At 37.9% G+C, this 23182-nt stretch overlaps 1 protein-coding gene across 1 annotated transcript in view; it reads left to right on the top strand.

Moving 5' to 3' along the window:
* Nucleotides 1-23182, top strand: part of VAV3 (vav guanine nucleotide exchange factor 3) — a 172309-nt gene that overhangs the window by 121683 nt on the left and 27444 nt on the right. Inside the window, exon 20 of the mRNA XM_075098276.1 lies at nt 18875-19011. Within this exon, the coding sequence (XP_074954377.1) occupies nt 18875-19011 (137 nt within the window). The remainder of the gene's footprint in view (nt 1-18874; nt 19012-23182) is intronic.

Genomic DNA, 23182 nt, shown 5'->3' with positions numbered 1-23182 from the left:
TTTCATATCAGAAGGATAAACTTGGTAAAAATAGAGCACTAGAAGCCCTATATTCAAGATTCATTGCAGATTAGACGCAATCTGATCTGTGAAGGAATGTCACTGAGCATGTTCTGACTTCTTAAATAGCTGATTTCTGTATAAGCATGGATTAAAGCTTAGAAAACCTTAGTTCTGAGCTGAGGGACAGAACCAACAGGTCTTCTGCCTTCAAAGAAAGTAAAATTTTGACTGTTTGGTTTTTTTGTTTGGGATACACACACACACACACTATATTAACAAGTAATGTATGCAGTGCAATAGCTTGGGCAAAGCTATTTTTCAGCGTAGTAGTTAAAAGTTCAAATAGTAATTTTTAAAAGAGCTATTTGCATTTCTGTTTGGTGTCTGATCCATACTTGCTTTGTGAAGTAATCCTGTAATATTGATTTTACACAGATTATAAAGAAAAGGATCTGAAGAGAATAACTGGGTTTATGGCCTGAAGTATATATGTTTTAAAAAAAAAAAAAAGCCTGTGCAGGGAGAAGTACAGCATTGGAGATAGGTTTATTTAATTAGACATAACGGGAAATGAGCTACTGTGTGCTTCATCTTTTGTTGAAATTAGACTGAGGAATCTTTTAACTAGGTCGTGTCATCGTTGTATGTGTTTGATTGCTAAGCAGTGGAACGATATTCAAATGTTTGTGTATTGTGGTAATGATTGCATCTCATCTTCATAGTAAAAATTAGGGGGTAGTGTAATATTGGCAGGTTAGATTTCCTTTTCAGTTAAGAATGAGTTATATTAGACTGTGAGATATTTCAACAAATTCTGATACAATGTGCTCTGTGATATGCAGGTCTAACTCTGATTTCCATTTCAGTGCCACTCCAACCATATGCCCAGCCAAGAGCAAAACCTGGCCCAAATTCAAATGCTGGGATATCCCAACCTGCAGATAATTCTTTGTCAAGCAAGTAGTCGTTATAGATAAAACTACTGTCTTCAGCTGGGACTTTCAAGCACGTCTCTCAATTTCTTGCCTTATGAACTATGCAGGCAAGACCTTGGTAGTCCTGACTGGCTGTTGTCTTTCTTATTCAGCCCAGTGTAGAGAATACCCAACTTCATGGATAAGAAAAGATAACCACCTGCAATATGAAGCCCAGTGCTGAAAAACCGGCATTCAGGAATTTATTTCTCCATTTCAGCAATGGTGGCAGCTACCTGTGATTCTGGCTGGATTTCTGGTGGCACATTACTAATAGGCTGTCAGTGCCATTGTTGAGAACAAGAAACAGAAAAAGGTTAACCAAAAATAAAAAGCTAGTATTAAAGAAGCCCCCATTATTTAGTTTACTCATGAGAAGCTGACTGATGCCACTAAGAGTATCTCCTTATTATGACTATCTTCATCAAGATGGATTAGACCAAGGTAGCATTTTTTCCTTTAGTAAGGGAATTTCTGTGTATAGAATGAGGAAATACATTGATAGGTGCTTTTCTGAGATGTTCAGTAGTGTTAATTACATAATTAAAATGAGGGGTGAACAGCAATCCCCTTTTGATAGTTCTTGTCTTTCCTTTCAGTCTGAGTAGAGCAAACCATTACAGGTCATTTGTTTCTGCATCTTCCCTCAGGACCTTGCTCAGAGTCCCGCAGGCTTATTTCGTTCTCTGTTAAATATCTGTGGAAAAGCTTCTGGGGGAATTGATGTGACAGCTTGGACTGAAGTTCTAGAGTGTGCATAAGACGTTCTTTTCAGCTTTAGATACTGTTTTCATTGACTATAACCATGGGCTTTAATGGCTGGTCAAAATGCATGTGCACATAAAGGGGCAGCTGACTGTCAGTTAAATTGGGGAAAGCCTAAAGGAATACTGGAGGGAAGAGAAATGTTTCACAAAACCTCCTCTAGTGAAGAGTTTGTTGTTTGGCAAGTTTGAGGTCTTTCCCACCGCTTACTGGTATGGGATAACCTAATAAGGTTCATGGTAGTAAAACATCCATCGCATCCTATATCTGACCAGGAGACCTGCTGCATGCAGGCTAACCGGAATGACCTGCTTGTTTGTCCTTCTGATTTAGTTTTTGCAGCTTCTTATTCTAGATAAAAATGCAGCCCGTGGCTTAAAAAATGCAGGCTATACAGCTTAAAAAATGTTACTATTTTAGAGGCTTGAAGGAACTCAAACGTCTACTTCTCTTGGAAGTAAATTCTGTCTAATAATTAACAATCATAATAAAGCATATATAGTTCTGCATGTTTTCCCTAGAGATAATTTTGTAATGTTTGTGGAGCATTACATTTGCTGAGTAGCTAAAGACTTCTCTACACAGTAACGTATAAAGCTCCAGAACCAAACCCAAGCTTTGATTATACGTATATAAAAAACACACACAGGTGTAACTTTTTGAGGGAGTTTATTGGGGTTTGAGTGCTTTTTCCTTCCCTACACAGCACCTAAACACTGTTCAAGGTGTGTATAAAGTATACAGTGCGTGTCTCCAGGAGTCTGTGTGAACCAGGCGAATCACAGGTGAGAACTGGTTTTACAGGGCAGCTAGGAGCGTGCCTGCTGCAGAAGGGAGTACTCCTTAGCAGGGTAGAGGCAATGCAGCTTGCTGATGTGCTGTATCATTCTGAATGTTCTGGAGTCCTTCAAGGACCTGGATTGCAGCTGTTACCTGACTAGCTCTTAGTATTGATAGATGAGTTTCGATGGGATTTATTACATCATGTGGCTGGGACAGTGTTGGGGTTTGAGACCAAGAGTCAGTGAATTTCTTTGTGTCACTACGTTCGTAGGGGCAGTTAATGGGCCAGCTCCCCCCAGGTGGACCTCAGCAACAGTGGATTCAGAGATACACTGAACTGTGTGACCTAATTTGTGAGAGCAAACTAATTCATCCCACGTATTTATTAAAAATACATATTACGTTCAGGATCTTTGCTTTTTTTACTGCAGCGCTAATGCTGTGTGCTGAGCTATTGTGGCTTCCCAAAATAATGAATTCATCTTTGTTACGATACAAGAAAGAACATGTCTAATGTTTTGCACCAAGAAATTTTCCACTAATGCATTTCTGGAAGGCAAAGCAGAGTTTTGTCTTCCAATGAAGCATTTCAAATGCAGTTTAATGATTTTTATTTGGGTTGTTATATTTTAAATTAAAATTATTTTTATGTTCCTGTTGGGGAGAGGTATTTTGAAAGGTGCCTGTCCCTTTGGCATCTCAGCAGTGAGCTAACATTCAGAGAAGACATAGCCTTTAGCCTTTTCTTTTAATTAAACATCAGAAGACCCAGATGCCAACGGGTGAAATATATTTATTTTGTCAAACTCTTTCATCCTTGTCTGGTTGGATTGCAAGATTAGTTTGTAGGTGAGTAATTTAGGCTCTTTTGTCTTATTTTTGGGGCTGTCTCTATATCTTTAGCAATTAACATTTTATTTTTCTCTTAGAGAAATAATTGTGTTTAATACATGCCCAGCATAGCATGTATTAGCGTAATTTTTAAGGTGAGGCACATTAAAAATCCTACCGTATCTTTCTCTTTTTCTGCATAAAAACACTCTCAACATGGACTGTTCTAAGCAAAATGTCACTATTTACAGATAAATACAAGGCAGTTGGCAGGCAGAAAAAAGGGAAAAATTAAGGTAGAAGTGGACAAAATGGGCACGCAAGCGTGATCAATAAAACAAAATGTACGCACAAAAAACCAGTACAGCACTGTAAAAAAAACAAAAGGGTGGAAAAAAAGGAGGGAAAAAAAAAAGAAAAATGCATGTTCAGAGATCATATGGCCCAACGTTGCCTTTAGTTACCATGGCGAGTAGAAGGGAATTGCATAGTATTTTGCTAAAGTTTATTGGGACGTATAAAACTCTTAGTCATCTTCAAGAGGAGTATTGCATTTATCCATCTGTTTCCCTATCTGATTTTAATCTTCAGGGTACTGTCTCAGAAGGCAAAACAAAGATAATAAGGCAATGAATGATTAAAAATAGTCAAAAGTTACTGAATTTTAACAGTACTCTAAAGCATATGGTTTCTTTTTTTGTGGCTCACTCATTTAACTAAATCAGTATTTGATCACTACTTCAAAGTGTTTCTCACACAAAGAATTTGGGAAACATTGTAAAACCGAAAGCAGCCATCCCATGGGAGAAAAAAGGCTGCTGAAAATTCACAGAAGAGAAGCTCCCAGAACTGCCTCTGCCTTCTGCCTGAGGAAGGTTTTACAGCTTGGCAGAAGGGGCCAGAGGCAAGAGCCTGAGAAACTGATGCTGCTTTTCAGGAGAGTTTTTAATCTGTTCACCCCTTTGAGCTTCCCAGGGAAGAGAACAATGAGGCTGAGTTAGGCTGCAGGCCGAGCTAGCCCAGGATCCCTTCTTAAGCAGTAGCCAATTAAATGAATGCTTAAGGATAGAATATGGGGTAAGGTGGTTGGTACTTCCCCCAGTACTTGGTATTTCTGTTCCTTATCTCTTGATTTTTTTCTTCCACATATTTTCATTACCACTTTCTGAACCAATCTAAAATTTTGGCACTCACAACATCCTTTAACTCCTACTTTGATAATTAGTTGTGTGAATAAAGTACTACTTTTTGTTTGTTTTAAGCCTGCTGCCTATTCCTTTGACGCTTCCTAGTTTGTGGATCAAAGTGAATAACAAATGAAGAAATAACGAATACTTTTTCTCTGGTCACTGCCTCTGTGCCGCTCCCGAGATCTCTGTCGTATTCCCTCCAGTTATCGCTCTTCTAGCCTGGGGAGCCATTATCTGCCTAATTCTTCTGATACAGCAGCTTTTCTGTACGTCTGACCAGCCTGTTTGCTTGTCTGCATACTTCTGGGTCCAAGAGTGGTCAGTCTTTCTAGTTCTGTGGTCTTCTCTGAGAAATTTCTTAGCATTGGTACACAGCAGAATTAGATTATGGTCTTAAAGAACTGATTTTAAAGAACACTTAGCAATTACTCCAAGATCTGTGGTCTGTGTGATGGTTTTAGTGTCCATCATCATGTACGAATATCCAACCCATATGTTACTTTGTCAAGTTACATCTTACATGGAGTTACGACCAAATGACCTCCAAAGGTTCCTCCAGCCAATGTTCCTCTGTGATTTGTAATCCTATTGTACAGGTACTTCAGTTCATGAAATCTTCCTTCAATTCTTTCAAATAGTGTTCTTTTTTAAAGAAATAATTTTGCACCTTCTACAAGACTTAATCCACTTTTCCAATTTCAATACTGCTTATTAATTTTTTGAACAACATAATTCCAAGCATGGATTCCTTTGGGTGACCTTTTTGGAAACCACCTTCTAATTGGGGGGGGGGATCAAAAAAAATCACTGTTTTCAACCTTTTACTTCCTGTCCTTTTGCTGCTTATTTATCTGGGGGGAGCTTTGCCTCTCATATCATGAAAACTGGAACAGAGTCTCATAGTGAGTCCTGTTAAAATTATTTTGCTAATCCATATTGATATATAATCTTGATCCTCATTGTCTACTATCCAAGTCTACATCCAAGACAATAAACAAGTAGATGTTCATTGTCCACTTTAAAGAACTCTAAAAAATGCCCCAATTTTCCTTTAAAGAGCATTTTTTAGTCTTTACATTGTATTTATCCATATATTTGCAAATTCTGTTTTTATAGTAAGCGTTACCAGTCTGCCCTGTACAAACATCGGATAACTATCTTGGGACGTCTACTGCATTGCTTTAAAACACTGCTTTCACACTTAACCTCCCATTTCTGTGGTACCGAGACTGCTTTAAGAAGTAGGTTGTGGATCACAATTAAACATCTCAGCAGTTTCATATTTGAATTTATTTAGTACTTAGTCTTTCCCAGTAGTGACAGTATAAAAATTGATCTGATTGACTTTTCAGTAGAATCAATTCGTTCAACCCAGTTGTTTTAACCCTTTGATGTGTGGCTCACGCAGGAAGAAAGGTGAGGTACTTTTATAAGGGATTCAGAGAAAGCACTTGAGTTCAGCCCTCACTGCTGCTCTTGCTGACCTGCAAATCAATAAATGACATGTTCAGTCCTGCACTTTTCATAACTTGCATTTCTTAAACTTTAGTGTATAACAGGGAATTAAATAGTAACTTCATTATCTGATACTTTGAAAGTGCCTCGGTTCCACTAACCTTAAAAGTTATTCTTTAACCAGCCCATTTGGAGTAGGAGAGGTGGGGAGAGGCGGCAGCATGAGGCACCGTGTCTTTTCGTTCAGATGATAAAGCAGCGTGTTTACTGCTCTTGGATTTTTTTTTTCCTTAATTGGGTTTGACAGCAACAAATTGTGTGAAATATGATACAACAAGAGGTGTATGCATGGAGCACAGCTTTCCTTCCAGAGTAGTGTCTTACCCGTGGCAGTAGCCATCTTCTTGCAACTACCAGTGATCACTTTAGTACGGTGGAATTCACTTAATATCACTACAGCTTCTACAATTTGATTTCCTGCAAGATCCTACAGGTTTCCTTGTGGTTTTTCCTCTCCTTTTTTTTCCTTATCCGTGTGGAGGAGAGAGGATAAATAAGGAGAAAGGCTGAAAAGGAAAAGAATGAGTCTTAATGATGGAGACTGAAATCTTTGACCGCCCTTGTGCATTGTGTGCTGGTTTTGTTATATGTCCGTTTCTGATGGCACTGATTTAAACTCTGTAATTGTGCATAACTCTACACGTGGCTCAGGCGTCTGAGAAAAAGCGAATGATCAACTAAGCTCAAAGAGCTGATGCTGGGATTTAAGTGCATAAGGGGTATTCTTTGTCAGGGCAGTATTTCTGGGAGGAAAAAAACCCAGCTCCTGGTGTTCTGCTGGTGTCAGTTCGATCTCTGGTGATTCTTTGATGTAACTACAGGCTGCTGCCACAAGGTGTAGTGCTTCTTCCCACCCAGATGTTCCCTCACTGCCCTTTCTTTTGAGTCTAATGATCATCTGGTCACTGAGTTAAGTTGCTTCAGTGAGATAATGGAAAACTGGGCCTGGGAGGAGGTGGTGGTGGTGGAGGATGGGGAAATCAGTGATATTTCCCCCCCCCCATTGGGTTGCTGAACCAGCCCAGTCCTGAGGCTGCACAGTTAGTGGGGTGTGACAGAATGCACTCATCCTGGGTTAGACGAACGTCAGCCCACATCCCTCATTGCTTTCAGGTACGGCTTATGTCCTAACAAATTCCGCACTGTTTGCTGGAGTATATAATCCACATTTGGACTAGAAACAGAAAATAAAAGGTGAACCTTCAGTATTGGGAAGATAAATATATTAGGATTTTCTTTGGGGGGAGGGAAAGAAACAAAAAGGCTTTAAGATGGGGCCTGATTATTGTGGCAGGACTGACATCTTGGCAGGAAGCTGGACTTGATTCCCATCTTTGCCTATGGTAATTTACCAATAACCTTGATTTTGCAACAAAGATCAAGTGATTTGGATGATTTTATTGTATGTTTTCATATTTATCTTTAAAACAACACCCTTTTCTTGTGTATTATTCATTAATCATTGATCCATCTTCAAGTTAAGGACTTCTTTATGTGTAAATGTAGAAAATTAAGCTATTTAATTTTTTATACAATTTTTTAAAATTTGTACTAAAAATTTGAAAATATTTTTCTTTGATAAAAAGGGAGGGAGTTTGCAGAAACTTGAGCGCATCAGAGTAGTACATAAGTTTTGGTATGCTAATCCTGCTAGAAAAGAAGGGGTAACTTCTAAATGAAGGCAGTGAGACCAGATAATATGTAAGATATACATGTTTTTATACTCAGTGGATACTTAAAACGTGGTCTGAATGTCTGTGTGTTGGTGTGTCAACTGAATGAGGCTAGGGATACTAAAAATTCATGGAAAAGCTGGAGGTACCACAAAATACCATGCCTTTTGGATTTCCTGTAAGTTATTGTCATGAATTATCAATGCTTCAAATGTGCAAAGTATGCAGCATAAAGATAAAATCACAAGTATATATTATTTAATTTTAACTACAATTGTGGTAACAGTGAAACATGTACTCATCTTTTTCACTTTTATAACACAAATATTTTGCAATGGAAGCAAGCTTTGTTGTCTTGTCCCAAAGTAAGTTATTCGCTGTAACCTAAACAAACCAGGAATCAGTAGGCATACTTTTTGAAAGCAGGTTTGTTTCAGCCAAAGCAACAGTGTCTTTTCATTGCTTAATATAATGCCATAATTCTTGGCAACATTCATCTACAGATGCTTCCATGCAAAGAAGGTCTATATCGGCCTGAAATGATTTTGCGTGTAGGTTAAGGACCGTCAGATAAGAAGTAAGAGAGGTGTCTGCCATAATTGGCATAGAGGCCACAGAAAAGAAAAAATGCTTGAAGAGGAAGGTCACAAGAGAGTTTAACTTAAAAAGCTGAAGGATTATGTAGCATTGTGAAGAAGGTGCGTGCCGGTAAGATTATTCAGTCATTTGCTGGAACCTGCCTGCTTTGCCAGGCATCAGCCACTTCCCCTTCACATTATGTAATAATTTAAAACTCCTCTCTTGCCAGAGAATTTATTTCTTGTAAGTAGCAGAAGTGGAGAGTAAAGTCTTTTATCTTGGAGGCAGATGCTTTTAGTCAGCACTGAGCACAAAAGAAATTGCGTGAAAAATAATTTAGCTTTCATTTTTGCAATGCTTGATGAATAAAATCTCAGCATGTTTTCAGCAATGCACGTTTTTAAATTTCGTTTGAGGCCTGTGAAGGATTCTGGGTGGCATAGGTGTGCGTTTTCCTGGGTTATATTGTGCACGGTTACTACCTTGCTGTCCATGATTATTATTGTAGCGTACAGTGTCCATACGCTGAAGTGTACAGTGCGGTCAGCCGGGTGACTAATTCCATTTGTGCTGAATAGGCGTGTTGAGAGGTAGGGCTGCCTCCTGTCATGTCAGGGGTTCAGGCGCACTGCAGGTGAGAATTGACTGTCATATTCTTAGTGCAGTATATTTTTTAGAAAGGACAGCGTTTATGTTTGTTTATACTTAATTGACCAAGTTATTTTCAAAACTATTGAATCTCTGAATGCTCAGCAATAGAAGAATGCCTGTGTCCTGTACAAGATTCATGACATTTCACAGTATTAAATCCAGTGTCCAAAGTGGGGCTCTTGATCTCGAGCCTTTTTCCTCTTACTGCTTGCTGCAGAATCATTCCTGGGAAGGCAGAAGGTAGGAATAAAAATACAGCTCAAAGTAATTACTTCTGTGGCATAATGGATTTTTATCTTCCAAGATTTGTCCCTGTTTTTCAGAGCCTTTTGCTGCACAGAGTCGTCTACTGCCTGGACACGCCTTCCTAGCTCATCTATAGTATCTGCCCAGTGTAAGTTGTTAGCTCCTCAGGGCAGGTGCTTGTTTGAACAAATACGTGTTTTAGAATGCCATGCCTGTATATAGCACCACATTAAAAGATGTGATAATTGACACTGGTTAATTTTCATACCTTGTGCTTTTATAAAAAGCAGCTCCTCGTGTACCGCACTTTTTAATTCATATGCCAAAACTCTAGTTTGCTCAATTTTAAAGAAGTAGTGAAGCTTCTTAGTTTTGAGGTGACATTATCTTTAAAATGTATATCCCCAGTTCACCTACGAGACTATATTGAAACTATGAGATTTCATAACTTTGTCAAAACAAATGAAAATACATTTTGAAACCTGATTATTCGTTATTGTTATTCACATAATACGACATTGAGCACATTCAGACATTTCTAACGTTTGTTCAAAGTGCTGAGATTCTTCTCAGTCTAGACAATTTCAAAATCCCTTACTCGCACAAAGATAGCTGCCTGTGTCACTGCAAGTAAGGACTAGTTGCCTGAATAAGCTATTGAAGTTAAAATTGTACAAAAGATGAGAGCTTGTCTTGAGCACTTGTTTGGAGACAGACATGTTATGAAAGGGAAATCAAGATCTGTCAGCGAAAGAAAAATAGTTTTCACTCTAATTTATCACAAAACATATGTGGCTCTGGCCATTATAAAGTCAGTGATCCTCCCAGCTCTCTTCCACTTTCTTTCAGCGCAGTCCTGGAGAGAGCCCTCTTCTCTGAGAGGGGGAAAAATGCAGACATCCAAGTTTTAAATGCCAAGTACCTGGTTTGGAGCATAAATAGTAAGATGTGATGTTGGAATTGCATGTGAAACGTCTACTATTTTAAACATCCTTTCTTGCATTTGCAGTCCACAGTTGTCCATCTACAGCATATCCAGGTTTTGTAAATTAATGTGCTAAAATTTGTGTCAAGCTTACATAAAAGATTTTTTTAAAATCTTGACAAGTACTTGATCTTTCTAGTACTTGGAACTTTCTGAAAATGGGATCCTTTATTGCTGCAGTTACATATGGATGTACAAAACCAAATGTACGTATTTTAAGAGAAGACTGAGTGTTTGAATGATGCCTAGAACAGCTTCTGAAAATGTTTGCTGTGCAGGCAGGAATGGGTTGGTATTTGTACGGCAGTAGATTATTTTCCTGCAGTATCCTTAGCTAGTTTTCAGATTGCTTTTGCTCTGTTGTAACATTTTGTCCCCTGACTTTCCAAAATCTTCACAGTTTCTTTTCCTTCTGTTCTGAGAAACAAAAAAGAAATTTAAACCTGAAGAGTGAATCTGTGAGAGTTGTGAGCAGAACCACCCTTAAGGGCATGAAAGACAAATGGTCATCGGTCATCTAAATAAGGATAGATTCATTCCTTTCCCAAAAGACAGCCCTTTTGGCTTTCTCCTCTTAATTTTAAAACCATGGCTGTTCAGAAGCATTTCTGCAGTGCCGTTTTTTTCTTGCAGAGAGGCAAGCTTCCAGATTCCTTAAAATGAATGTCACGATGTGCCAAATGTCCCTGCTTAGGAGTTAAGTAAGAAAATGCCTTCTGTTGGAGTTATTTTCCTGAATAAAAAAATTAAAATCTGAAACTTCAGTTTGGATTCTGAATTTTCTTAGCTATATTGCTTATTTCTGATCAAAATTAATGCTTGCTGTATTTATGGGAGCACTAAGCTGAGCATTAAGTTTGATCTTGACTTGGAAGAGCTGAAACCTTAAAGCTGCTTCTGAGAGGGGGCTGCCCACCTCAGCGAGTGTCCATGCTCCCATGCTGCTGATTTTACTAATGCTGCTTGTACTGTCACTAAGCATAAAGAGAGTGTTATCCTCAAATATCTTAGCTCAAATGGTTTTTCAACAAACACTGATGTTCAGAGCAGGGGAAGATGTCCGTTTGTCTATGCATCGTTACTTAAGCAAAACAAACTACTGTCATGCAAAAAAAAAAATCTGTGTAGAAATGTTTCAAAAGACACACAAATTCAAAAATGCAACCATGTACGTTGAGTAACATAGCTAGACATGTTTATTTTCCTTGTAATGAACTCCTGCTATGATCTGCAATGTAGTTCCAAGTTTTGTGTGGATCTTATCTGGAAAATGGAGATACAGCTACTTATCGGGAGGCTTTTTGCTAATGATCAGGTCTACAAAACCCAAAGAAGCAAAAAGCACTTCCTGAGTTGTGCTGTTTTTCTGTTTCTGATAACAAGTTGTTGATCAGAGTGCTAGCAGACAGATTTTTCCTCCCACATATCTTCATTTTAGCTGATGGTTGACCATTTTTGCAGTGGTCTCTGCCAAGAATACAGCTTATATATGCAGCATTAAAGAGAAATGGTGGAAAAATTGAGTCTGAATAAATATAGATGGTGTAATAGGTAGTAAAGGACTGGAGGGATCCCCAAATGCTGCTTCAAGAAGGTTTTTAAGGCGGTACAATTACAGGAACAGTTGAGGGAGGACAGTCACAGAGAGCAGGGCTAGGACTGTAAAAAAAAATCTTTAGTACTTTTATTTGTCCTGTAGGATGGTAATCGTTAAATCTTCTGCTTCTGTGGAAGCGGAAGAGAAATGTGAACGTTTATCAGATGTGGTTTGGAGTGCATTACAAATTTGTTATCTGAATTATGAGATAATGAAGATTTTTGCCCGCCCCAGTGCTTGTAAGCTCTCTGTTCATGGAGGAAAGCCTGCTCTGCTTACACCTTTATAAGCAGAAGCGTAAACAGTTAGTTGAGTAAGGGTTATGGTAACTGTTAAATGTTTTAATAATCAGCCTTATGAAGTCTTTTTGTCTTAGAATTAAGCACAAAGCAGCAAACTCAGGGGTTGTAGTTGATCATATGAAAAATATCGAGGCTTTATTGAACAGTACTCAAAGACAAAACAGCTAAAGAGAAGACAAGAGAAATATTCAAAGCTGCTTCTTAGGCACTGTTAGCATTTCAGTCGCCTGAATGTAAGGCTTTTAAGCAATATCTAAAATTAAAACTTTTAATTATGATGACATACAAAAATAATGACTTAAGACTGGGAGAATTAAAAGTTCAATTAAAATATCTTCTTTGAGGTATGTACTTATTCTTTGTATTAATTTTGTCCAAAAGTAATTATTTAAATCATTGCCACTCTGAAGAGGGTGCACTTAAATGACTGTACTGGCATGTTCCATGTACCTGAGTTTTGTAATTTGTGTCATAAGTACTCGGCCTAAAAGTAAAAAAGCCCCACTTGTTTTCTTTCGTGTCACACACGGCCCTAGAAACTGAATGTAAGTGGGTTTTTTCTAAGTGACCATGTAGTGTTGCTTTTCTTGTGTCTCCTCACCAGCTGAGAAGTCCTTCTAGACAAGGTTTGTCTTTGGCAGAAACTGTCCAAGGCTATTGGCTTCCACTGGTTGTGGAGATAGATGACACTGATTAGGAAATGAGAAGCAGCTCTCTTGATAAATGCAAGAGAGGAGCATCCAGTTTATTTTTGATTCTGCAACAAAATGATTAGGAACAGGAATTTTAAACATGGAAGCTGGCAGAGCTGATTTGAAGAACATGCAGGGAATGGCAAAGGACTTTGTTTTCATATAGTCCATGCTCAGAATAGAGCTTCCCTTTAACTAACTTCTAATAATACTAGTATTGGACCAAGATGTTGCTAGAAAAGGGGGCAAAACTGCTGCTTTTTGTCACGGATGCTCAGACTGTGGGTATAACTGTCCACCTGCTTTTCATACTGCTGTCCTTATCAAACCCATCTGTTTTTCCTCTTTCTTTTTTTATCACAACTCCTTGTTACTTCATTATCTGCAGTTACGTGCCTTGGTCTGAAACCTTCACAGTCTAACTTTACTTAACCAGGGTGTAAATACTAATTCTGGATTTCTTCACTTTTATTTAAGTACAAGGCCTCATTGCCTTTGTGTCTTTAGTTTGTGCTGTTAAAATCATTCATGACACAGGCATTTAATCCAATGAGACAATGAGATACTGGTGTGCTTTACTTCGCCCTCGTTTCCTGGTTGGAGGGTGCAGATGGCTGGAGATGCACCTACTCTGAGGTTTGAGATGCAATATTTCTTCTGGTCTTTGCCATGGAAGGCTTCTCAGTTGGTAAATGCCAGTCTGTTCCACAGCAGAGCTGCATTCCCTATTTTTGTAGCTACAGAAATATTAACCAGAAAGGTTTAAAGCAAGTTCAGAGTGTCCAAACAGACACCCAGAATGCTCTCTTGGTGAAAGAAAGAGTTAGTGAGACTTCATGTAATTTCCTACAGGAAAGGCAAATGTCGTTGTGTTGAGATTCTGGAAGCATTAAGATGTGGCCTTGTCAGATAGTCTAAAATTCAAAGCCTCATGAAGTCGGGAGGCTTTCTTCCATTACATTAGCGGGGTTTTCATCAGGTTATAAATATTTGGTGATGAGGCTGTGTTTCCCCTAGAGAAAAAGAAGTCTTCCTTCGAGACTCATATTAGATAGGAATGGGTATTTAATGCAGATAAAGCCGGTTTACATCTTTGTACAGTATATAGAATAGTATATAGTACAATATATCATATATAGTATATCCACAAATTCACCTTTGAACCCTGGCCTCCTATATTCTATGCAATTATTCTGTATCTTAACATGATCCCTGCCCAAAGTGTAAACCACATTCTATGTTGTTTGGAAAGAACAGATGCTGGAATCAGTTTTGACAGATAGAGGTCATCATAGGTCATGCATTGTACATGTTATTAGCAAAAAATAGCATTTTTGTATCTCTGCGTGAAACTCTGAGGGTTATTCAGTGCCGTTCATAGGTGCAGAGCTGCTGTAAGGAATACGAGTAGTTTATGTTCTCATCATTTCATATAATGGGTATTCTATTTTGTTATGTACTGTGTTAATTCTAAAACATCACCTCCTGCCTTGACTTGTAACCGTGAGATTAAATACTCAAATGCGTGGTATGGTTTATGAAAGGATTTATTTTTCTGTAATGTTGCCAAATGGGTACTTGGTAAACCCTGACTCTAGCATGTTTTCTGCTTTTCTCATGAGCTATGATTTAGATCATCAGTTTGTGTCAGGTCCATGACCCAGAGTTCGGCTGTGAAGACTTTTGTAGGAATCTGGGGTTTTTCCTGGTTATCAAGTGAAGTAAATTTCAGCTATTTATCGGTGGAATAACTGGGTCAGTTTGCTTTTTGATTTCAAGGTTGGAAAGTGCCAGGCTGCTTTTGCATCTTTGAATTAGGAAGTTTCCTACTTCATAATGCTTTCAGTCACGTGGCAATCTGGCCTAATGGAAGCCAATGGGATTTTTTCCATTAATCATAATAATGCATGGCTGAAATACTGACCTTGTCCTTTGTGTTGGAATTTTATCTGCTTTTAAACATATTCGTGAATAACATTTTTGTGCCCGATACTTTCCAGAAGTTTTCTGCAGTTGTCAGATACTCTCAGTACTGCAGCTGTGTACATCGCAACGGCAGCTTCTCTAACGCTTATCATATTTCACATTTAGGCATTAATGCATAATGTTTCTATACTGTTTCTATGACAAATAATCCATAATTAGACTTAAAACCTTTCAGGTTTCTGTAACTGCTTTTTCTTGTCTGCATTATTATATTACAGCAAGTACTCAGGATTCTTAATAAGTATATTTGTGATGAATCCATGTGCCAATTAAGAATGAAATTTCAAGATAGGCAAGGAACTATCTGAAGGAACTGTCTGAACTGCAGTAAAGCAGTTGGTACGCTGCCTCAGAGTGTACAGAGAAACAGAGGAATTGATCTGTTACGATAGGAGGCTAAAAGAACTTGGCTCATTTAGCCTAGCAGAATGAAGGTTAAAAAGGGTATGATTGGTCTTTATAACTCCATTATGAAAATAAATGCAGGCAAGGAAAAGAACTATTGAGGCTGCTGCCTCTCGGTGGACATAAGTTGGCCATGAACTAATTTACACTGGAAAGTAGAAGATTCTAAATGCTCAGAGAATAAAGTTCTAAAACGAACAGTAGGAACAAACAAATTAGTTTTAGGATAAGCTTGCTAAACAGCTGACATATTGTGTGAACTGTTTCTTGTGATAATGATGGACAGGACTTGATCCATCACACCCCAGTGTACTTCGTGTAGGTGAGGAGGTGAAGGGCTGACCAGATTCTGTCCAATTAAATGTGCACCATCACAGTGTCAAGCTGCTAAACTGTTTCTGAGCTGCTATTATCAAATCTGTAATCATACGGTGAAAAGGAAGTTGAGTATTCTGTTTGGAGCTCTTTGACTCTTTCCCCCAATTTATTAACTTTTCTGTACCCCATTTATTTCTTCTGTGCTTAGTGGTGATATAAAGGAATTTCTGTGAGAAGGATATTTATCCATGGGAAAAAAGCTATTCCAGAATAGTATGTGCTTGTTTCTCATTGATTCAAAGATTTCATTTGGTCTTTTGTTCCTGGAAAAACTGAATTTTATTTTTTTTTTAAAAAAAGTATAAAATAATGTAACAGGGACAGGTCCATTTGATCATATTTTCATACAATGAGTAAAATGTATAAGTTGCACATTCACTGCTTTTGTAGCTGTGATCAGTACAGGCTGTCTACGCACGTCTGGCATTGCTGATATTGAAATGAATAGATTCTCTGACTTGGACACTTTTGTTGGAGAGTGAATTTACCTTCAGTTGTACTTCGAGGTACAAAGTACTCTTCAGAATCTGAGGCAAATCAAATGTGTGCTTAAATAATTAACACCAGAAAATAATTTCCCCTGTTTTTACGTGCGTCTTTGATCAGTGGCCTTGAAGCTAGCACACAGTTTTTTTACTAAAGTGGGTGAATGAAAGCAATACAGTAATTAATGAAAGCAGAGTGTTCTGTATTATTGCAATGTACGGGAATCCTAGCCATGTAGCCCTTTTATTCCAGGTGCTGGTTTATGTAGGCGTGGTGGTAGCGCGTATACATTGTGCTAGGCAGCGTATATTCATTGCAACAGCAATGCTGAGCACAAAGAACTCCTAAGTAGGCCAAAGACTACAATTGGATAAAAATAGGTAGTCAAATTACAGTGGAAGAATAAGATTTGTTGGTCACCACAGTAGAGAGCAGCTGTAGGTCATTGACGCTGTAGTTGTCACAATTTCTGCAGGTATTATGGCAAAGAAGTTTTCAGAAGGCATCTGAAGCAAGATAACAGAATTTGTTAAGACCAAGCCCCTAACCCGAAAGACTACTTAAATGAATAGGATTATTTCTAGTGATGTCAGGATGCATATTGAATTACGCGCAAGTATTCTAGGCATGTTATGTTTTAACATGTTTAGTTTTGTGTTGCCTTTTTGAATAATTCTGCTCGTTGACACAGTGCGATTTTTTTCGCATGTTCTCTTGGCCTGTTTTTCAGAGATGCCAATAATCATAATTACCAGTGAACAGAAATAAGTCATTTTACACGTGTTTACGATGAACAATTTCAGAAGCATTGTATCTTTAAAAAAAACGTGGATTTGCACATGCATGAATATTTCTTGATTATCTTCTGACGAAATCAATACAAAGGTGGTGTTTTAGGTATATTGTATCTGCACACTGAAAAGGTGATAAACTAAAGCACCTGATAGAAGGTTTCATAATGTGAATAAATTTTTGTGCATTTCTTTCGATTTCCAAGTACGTCTCTAAGTTGAGTGCCTGTTTAGAGTTTGCTTATCACATATGCAGAGCTATCATTTATATTGTGATGAGGGAGTTTCCTTGCATTAGGACAAAGTTGTCCGCTTTGAGTAGATGCTTGTACGCAGCATTGCTTCTGTTTGCCATGTGATGGACGCAACGTTTGTTGGTGCTGAATCAGTATATGAAAGCATGGCAGCCTTCAGTTGAGAAATAAAGCAAAGTCTAGTATTTACCTAAGTGGAATAATGGCTTACTAATAATTAGGTGCTCCTTTTAAGTATGCCAGATAACTTGAAGAAATAGTAAAAGGTACGGTGTCATTTGGGTTGAGAAACGTAAGAGCTGTTATTATTTTGCTTAACATTTCATCAGCACTTTGGATTAGTATTTATTCTAGAATACAGAGAGTAGTAATTATTGAAGGTGAGCTCTTTCATGTTTCATACAATTTAGGAGATCATGAATATTTGTATTTCTTGCCACCTAAATTACAGTGGCAATCTTGCAACAGAAGTAAGTCTTCTGTAGGGCTGCTGATCCTTTGTTGTTAGAATTAAGTCAGTCATGACTCTCCAGCCAGAAACTGGTTAAATATGGCAGCCCAGGTACCGTGACTTTGCATACTTTCCTGCTTATTTGTATTTATTAATATACATTCTTACAAAATATTACTTAACCAAAAACATTCTGGTTAAGATCATAGATGGATATGCCCATTTAATTATAGCAATTTTTTAACATCCCATGTGTGGTTAAAAAATGGGGAAATTCTTATATAAAGTTTTACTTAAAGATAGAGTAATTAAAAATAGATCTGATCTGTTAAAATGATGCTTTCCTTGGCAGTTTAAAGAGTAGAAGAAATTGATTTTCTAAAAGCTTTTAAGTCTTTACTTATGTTTGTTATGGAGTGGGTGGTACTTCACTTGATTTCAAGTATTCTTATAATATCACAGCAGAATCTTTTAGTGCAATACACTAGATGTCCATAATGCTTTAAGTGTTTTTTGTTTGGTTTTTTTTGGGTTTGTTTTTTTTTTAATGCCATTACACTTATAAGAACATGGAGTTACAGTACCCACATTTTTTTCTTCCAGCTCAAATCCCACCCCTCACTCCCCCATTTGATACATGCTTGTGGAAGGTTCTTGAACTGTAGTTATAAACAGTGATTTACTTCTTTGTACAGGCAGAAAGACTAATCTTTGGGGAAAATATTTTGTGCCTCAAGAAGTGGATTGCTGCCTTTAAAAAAAAAATTAAAAACAATCACAGATCATCTGTCTAGCTGCAGCCAGCATTGATGTGGAAGGACTAGTGTACAGCTAGGGTTCTTGTCTTGAAAATGAAACAGTAAATTAATTCAGGCTTTGCTATGTGTATCCAAAAACGTTGTCAAAACCTGAAAATAGGGAAGAAAAAAAAAGGAAAGAAACAGTCCTATGAGAAAGCTGGAAGGATTATCATCCTTACTCTCTTGGACATGTTCACATCAGCAGTAGGCTTTTTTGTATACTGATCTAAAGCTGATAGCTTTAATACATGAATGCAGAGCCAGGGGTGGACATGTAGAGGAAAGAGCATGCATAGATGTGAAATCAACTTTACCCCGACAAGAATGGCATACAAAGATGTGTTTTCAAGGCAGTTCCTCTCTATAAGGTTGTACATGGTGTAGTACTGAGGCACTGCCCGAGTGCCTTAGTCAGGTACCTATTAAAGACATAGTGTCTCTTTGTTGATTGATTGCTTTTGTGGTCTTCAGATTTTATAAATTGTTGTTAACTAAAAATACACGCTGACTTATGTTTTGTTTTGTTTGTTTGTTCAGGTTTACCAAAAATGCAAGTAATTCGCAACTACAGTGGAATACCGCAGCCAGCGACACAAGATGGCCCACCATTGCATATCCAGATTGGGGACACTATTGAGCTCATTAGAGGAGATGCACATAGCTTATTTTGGCAGGTATTGTATCATTTAGCAAATAGCTGTATTCCATTAGTCCCAGATATTAAATTCTTATTGATATATTGCTCTTCTAATTTTTTCCCTTTTTGAACAACAAAATAATGTAATCTTGTTTTATCCAAAATAAATGTCTAATACAACTATTTTTACTTTTAAAGTGCCTGTAGTTCCTATATTATGTAAAGCTTCATTTTTGCAGCCTTAGAATAAAAGTCCCGGTGAATAAATCTGCAAGAACATGGCACTGGTAACAATCCTTCTAGTGAAATTACAAGAGTTAAGGAGAGTGTTTGGCACATAAACAGCAAAGTTCTCTGAATTTTCAGTCACTGCTTCTCTTAGCATTGCAGAACTAAAAGCTGTATTGGCAAAACCCGGTTATGAATATTAGATTTATAGGAGAGAGAAATGGCTCTGCAAAACAGAACCACACCTAAACTTCTTGATGACCTGTCAAGTCCGTTAAGAGCAGTTTTTTATGTACATGGGAAAAATACATTCTTTTGACAGTAAAATTCAGTATCACGATTGATATCACTACTACTGTTACTGAAATTTCTTTTTAATTATAAACTGTAAACAGATTCAAAATGCTGTCTTGCATTCACTCTAAAGATAAGTGCTTTCAAGCATGTCTCATTTTTCTTGATTGTTTTATTAATTGTTTGTACTAGAATCCTATGTACTACTGATGTTACTGGATGAATGGAACTAGAGCTAAATAGAAGAACTCCAGGTTATTAATAGAAAAACAACTGGGAAGCATTTGTTGTATTGAATCGTTATTCCTGTGTTTGTGATTTTCTTTTTTCTTTGAAGTTATAATAAGTTAATGATTAATTACAAAAACTGCTTGGTCTGTTACATGAGTTAGGTCATACTTTTCCCCCACCCCCCACCGGCTTCAGTTAGGGTTGAATCTTCTCCAAATTCTCCAGGACTGAAATCAGTGAACTCTGTTCCTATGCCACTGCATCATCCTGAACAACATTTAACTGGGGGAAATAATAAACAATAGAATCGCTATTTCAAAAAAAAATTAAATAACTGTAACCACCCCCCACCCCAAACCCCCCAAACGTGACCATAGATATTTCATACCACTAAAAATAATTTTTTTTCAAATGTTGGTTGCCAGGTTTTGGCCTATATAGTTTTATATGTAGGGCTTGGTTCTGCCAGGTCTGGTCCAGAGAAGCATATGAGCATGCTCTTGTTTTGGGACTGGCTGGAAGGTAATCCTCTGACTAATACACTTAGTACAAACCAGAATTATTGGCTCCGTGTGGGACTGATTCTATTGCCATGTTCATATATGTCCGTCAACCCAATCTACTGGAATTTGCTTAGATGCTATTTGTACCTATCGTGCTAAAGAATTTAGCCAGAATCTCGCTGTGTTTAACTAGCAGAAACTGGAAAGTGCATGAGGCTTTTCCCCCAGAAGCCTTAGTAATAGATTTAAATCTTAATGGAAATTGTCATCTCCATTAGCATCATTCAGGAAGGTTTTTTTTCACACAAGCTGTCTTGTCACAGACTGCTTCACACAGATTTTCTTAAGTCTTGTAATGACATCTGCATTTAAAAATGCATATTAAGAAAAAAACTTTGAAATGCAATTTTTATTAAAATCTCTAAGTTTTATTCAAGAGGTGTTTTAGAGTAATTTACAGCTCACCTGCAAGACTAATATTAGAATGGGTTGTTGACTGTCGCTCAGTTTAGAAATTCAAGCACTCGTAATAGATAAGTATGTGCGGTTTAAGTATAATTTTTTTGTTCTTTACATCAAATGAACACCACAAGGTACCAAGTAGTGCTTAAGCTATAGCCTAAATGCAATCAAATGTGTTCTGATAGACATAACAATTCTGCTGCGTTACTGTTTGAATGATCATGTAGCTGCTGTTGTACGTTCTGTAGTAATTCAAGACCATGTACACGTATGAATATTCCTGTTATGCAATCTGGAAAACAGGAGGAGTATTTGGGTTTTCCTTTATGAAACAGCAAATACTTTTCTGAGAGGGAAACTGAGCAATCACAGAGACTATAAGATGGCTACGATAAGCATTCATGAATTCCATGAATTTTCTTTCTGCCTCTTCACTGTTATCATCCAAAACCTAACCTTTCTTCAAAGAGAATGTGTAATGTAGGGGCATTGATGCTATTATGAGTTATTTTACTCTCCTGGGTGAACACCTGGCTATGTATGAAGAGAAGGACGGTCGTCTGCTGATACTCACCAGTCCCCTTGTGCATGACTACTCTTCTTGCTCCGTCACGGTGCAAGACTGGAAGAGCTGTGCTGCTTGCCTAGCTGGTGCTTGGTAATGTCACTTGCGGAATGAAATAAGAAAAGGAAGAGGGGCTGGGGGGAGAGAGGAGAAAACTTAGTGTTTAAAATGGAAACTTCAGACCCCTTAACCAGAGCAGTACTAGTTGTTGCAGCTGTAGTAATGCAGCTTTGAAGTAGTCAGATTTTTATTATAGATGTGAATATTTCTCTCCTCTTCTGAGTTTAGTTTGAGTAAATTGGTACCTGCGTAACCCGAGGGCAGGCTTTCAGCGGTGCTGCAGTGCCAACCGTAAGATAGAAGGTAATTCCAGTTCTACAGGTTTACATTGCAATTACCCACCATCCTCAGGCAGTCATGTTTCTCAAGTACACCGAAAGAATACAGATATTTCCTGGACTGATTCTTTCCTTTTTCAAAACCAGCTTTTCTTTGATGCAGATTAAACCCCTATCAAGTAACAGCTATTACAGATGTACTTTCTAATGCTTCAGTAGTTAGCGGTCCTGCTGTAATCAGCCAAAAGACATTAAGTATATTGTAAATACACTTACGATACTAAATTGAAACATTAGGGAGGCAGCACTGTAAAAAGTGCCTTTTGAAAGCGCCCTTTTTTTCCTTTTGGTTTGTAATTTGGTTTGTAGTTTTTTTGTCTGGCTCCTTCCTCTCTTCACCACACTTTGTGCTGAACAAAATGAAAATGGGTGAAGGACATGATAATTTATAAATTTTAGCTGTCCTGGAGTCCTAGTTCTGTCCATGTCTGATGAAGTTAATGGGCATTGCATAGCCACATAGCAGGCAGCGGTCTGGAACTTGAGAGCAAATGGCTTCAGAAAGTGTCTCTCATTAAGACAGGTACGAGAGTCGTGAATCAGCCAGTATCTAAGCCAGGTAATGTAGGGCTGGCTCTACATCGTATTGTCTCATGGACTGGTCTTTATCTACATGCTGTGGTTTCTTCAATGACTTTATTTATTTTCACTTGAGGTCATAGAACAGCTCAGTTTGGTATAATTCAGTGCAGGTTGAAGCATTTAAATGTCTGCAGATGAAAGCTAGCTTTCATTCTAGATAACAGGGCGTGCAAATACATTTCTGGAAAAACAGTAAGAGGTAATTCTGGAAGTGCCCAGGCTGCATTTCGGTCTTGCAGGAGGAAGCACTATAAACATGATGAAACACTATCGAACATTTGAAACGATGTCTCTTTCTTTGCACTTTCAGAAGGTAACACAGGGGTCCGTTTCTGACCTCATAAAATTTTGATCCTTGGCTGCTTGTTGGGGACGTCACTTGTGTGTTGTCCGTACGTTTCCGTGACACATGTTGCATATGTGTCATTTTTTCAGCTTCTTTCACTTTTATATAAATGTTTCTCATGAACAGCGGTGGTGTGTGGGCACATACAAAACTAACGTTCAGTTGTTCTCCTTCAAATGCTTTTTCTCATTAATATATTTTATTCACTGACTGTGATATCACTTGCTATTCAGGTAAGATTAGTATTGTAAATAAGTATCATGTAGTTGGGAGACTGTCAGAGCTCTGCTTATAAGTTAAGTCTGTACTTCAGAGGAATCCATGTTTCGGGAGTAAATGGAATATATGGCTGCAAAGGGTAACCTGTATTCAAGCAGATAGTGAGGGAGAGGGCCGGAAAGCTTTGCTGAACACAGTTTCAGATCTATGAGATTGTCACTTTCTTGCCCATAATTCTTCTAATATCATCGCTATTCTGCATATTATAGCTTAAGTACTGCTTACCTGCTTTTTTCCCTCCTCTGCCTCCTCTGCACTTCACTGTAGAGTTGGTAAAGATGGCAGTCACTGGGGTCGCTGTGCATGTGTGACAAATTGCA

The sequence above is a fragment of the Phalacrocorax aristotelis genome, chromosome 6 (assembly GCF_949628215.1).
Source record: "Phalacrocorax aristotelis chromosome 6, bGulAri2.1, whole genome shotgun sequence".
In the NCBI taxonomy this organism is placed as follows: Eukaryota; Metazoa; Chordata; class Aves; order Suliformes; family Phalacrocoracidae; genus Phalacrocorax; species Phalacrocorax aristotelis.
This window is presented reverse-complemented; position numbering and strand designations above follow the sequence as displayed.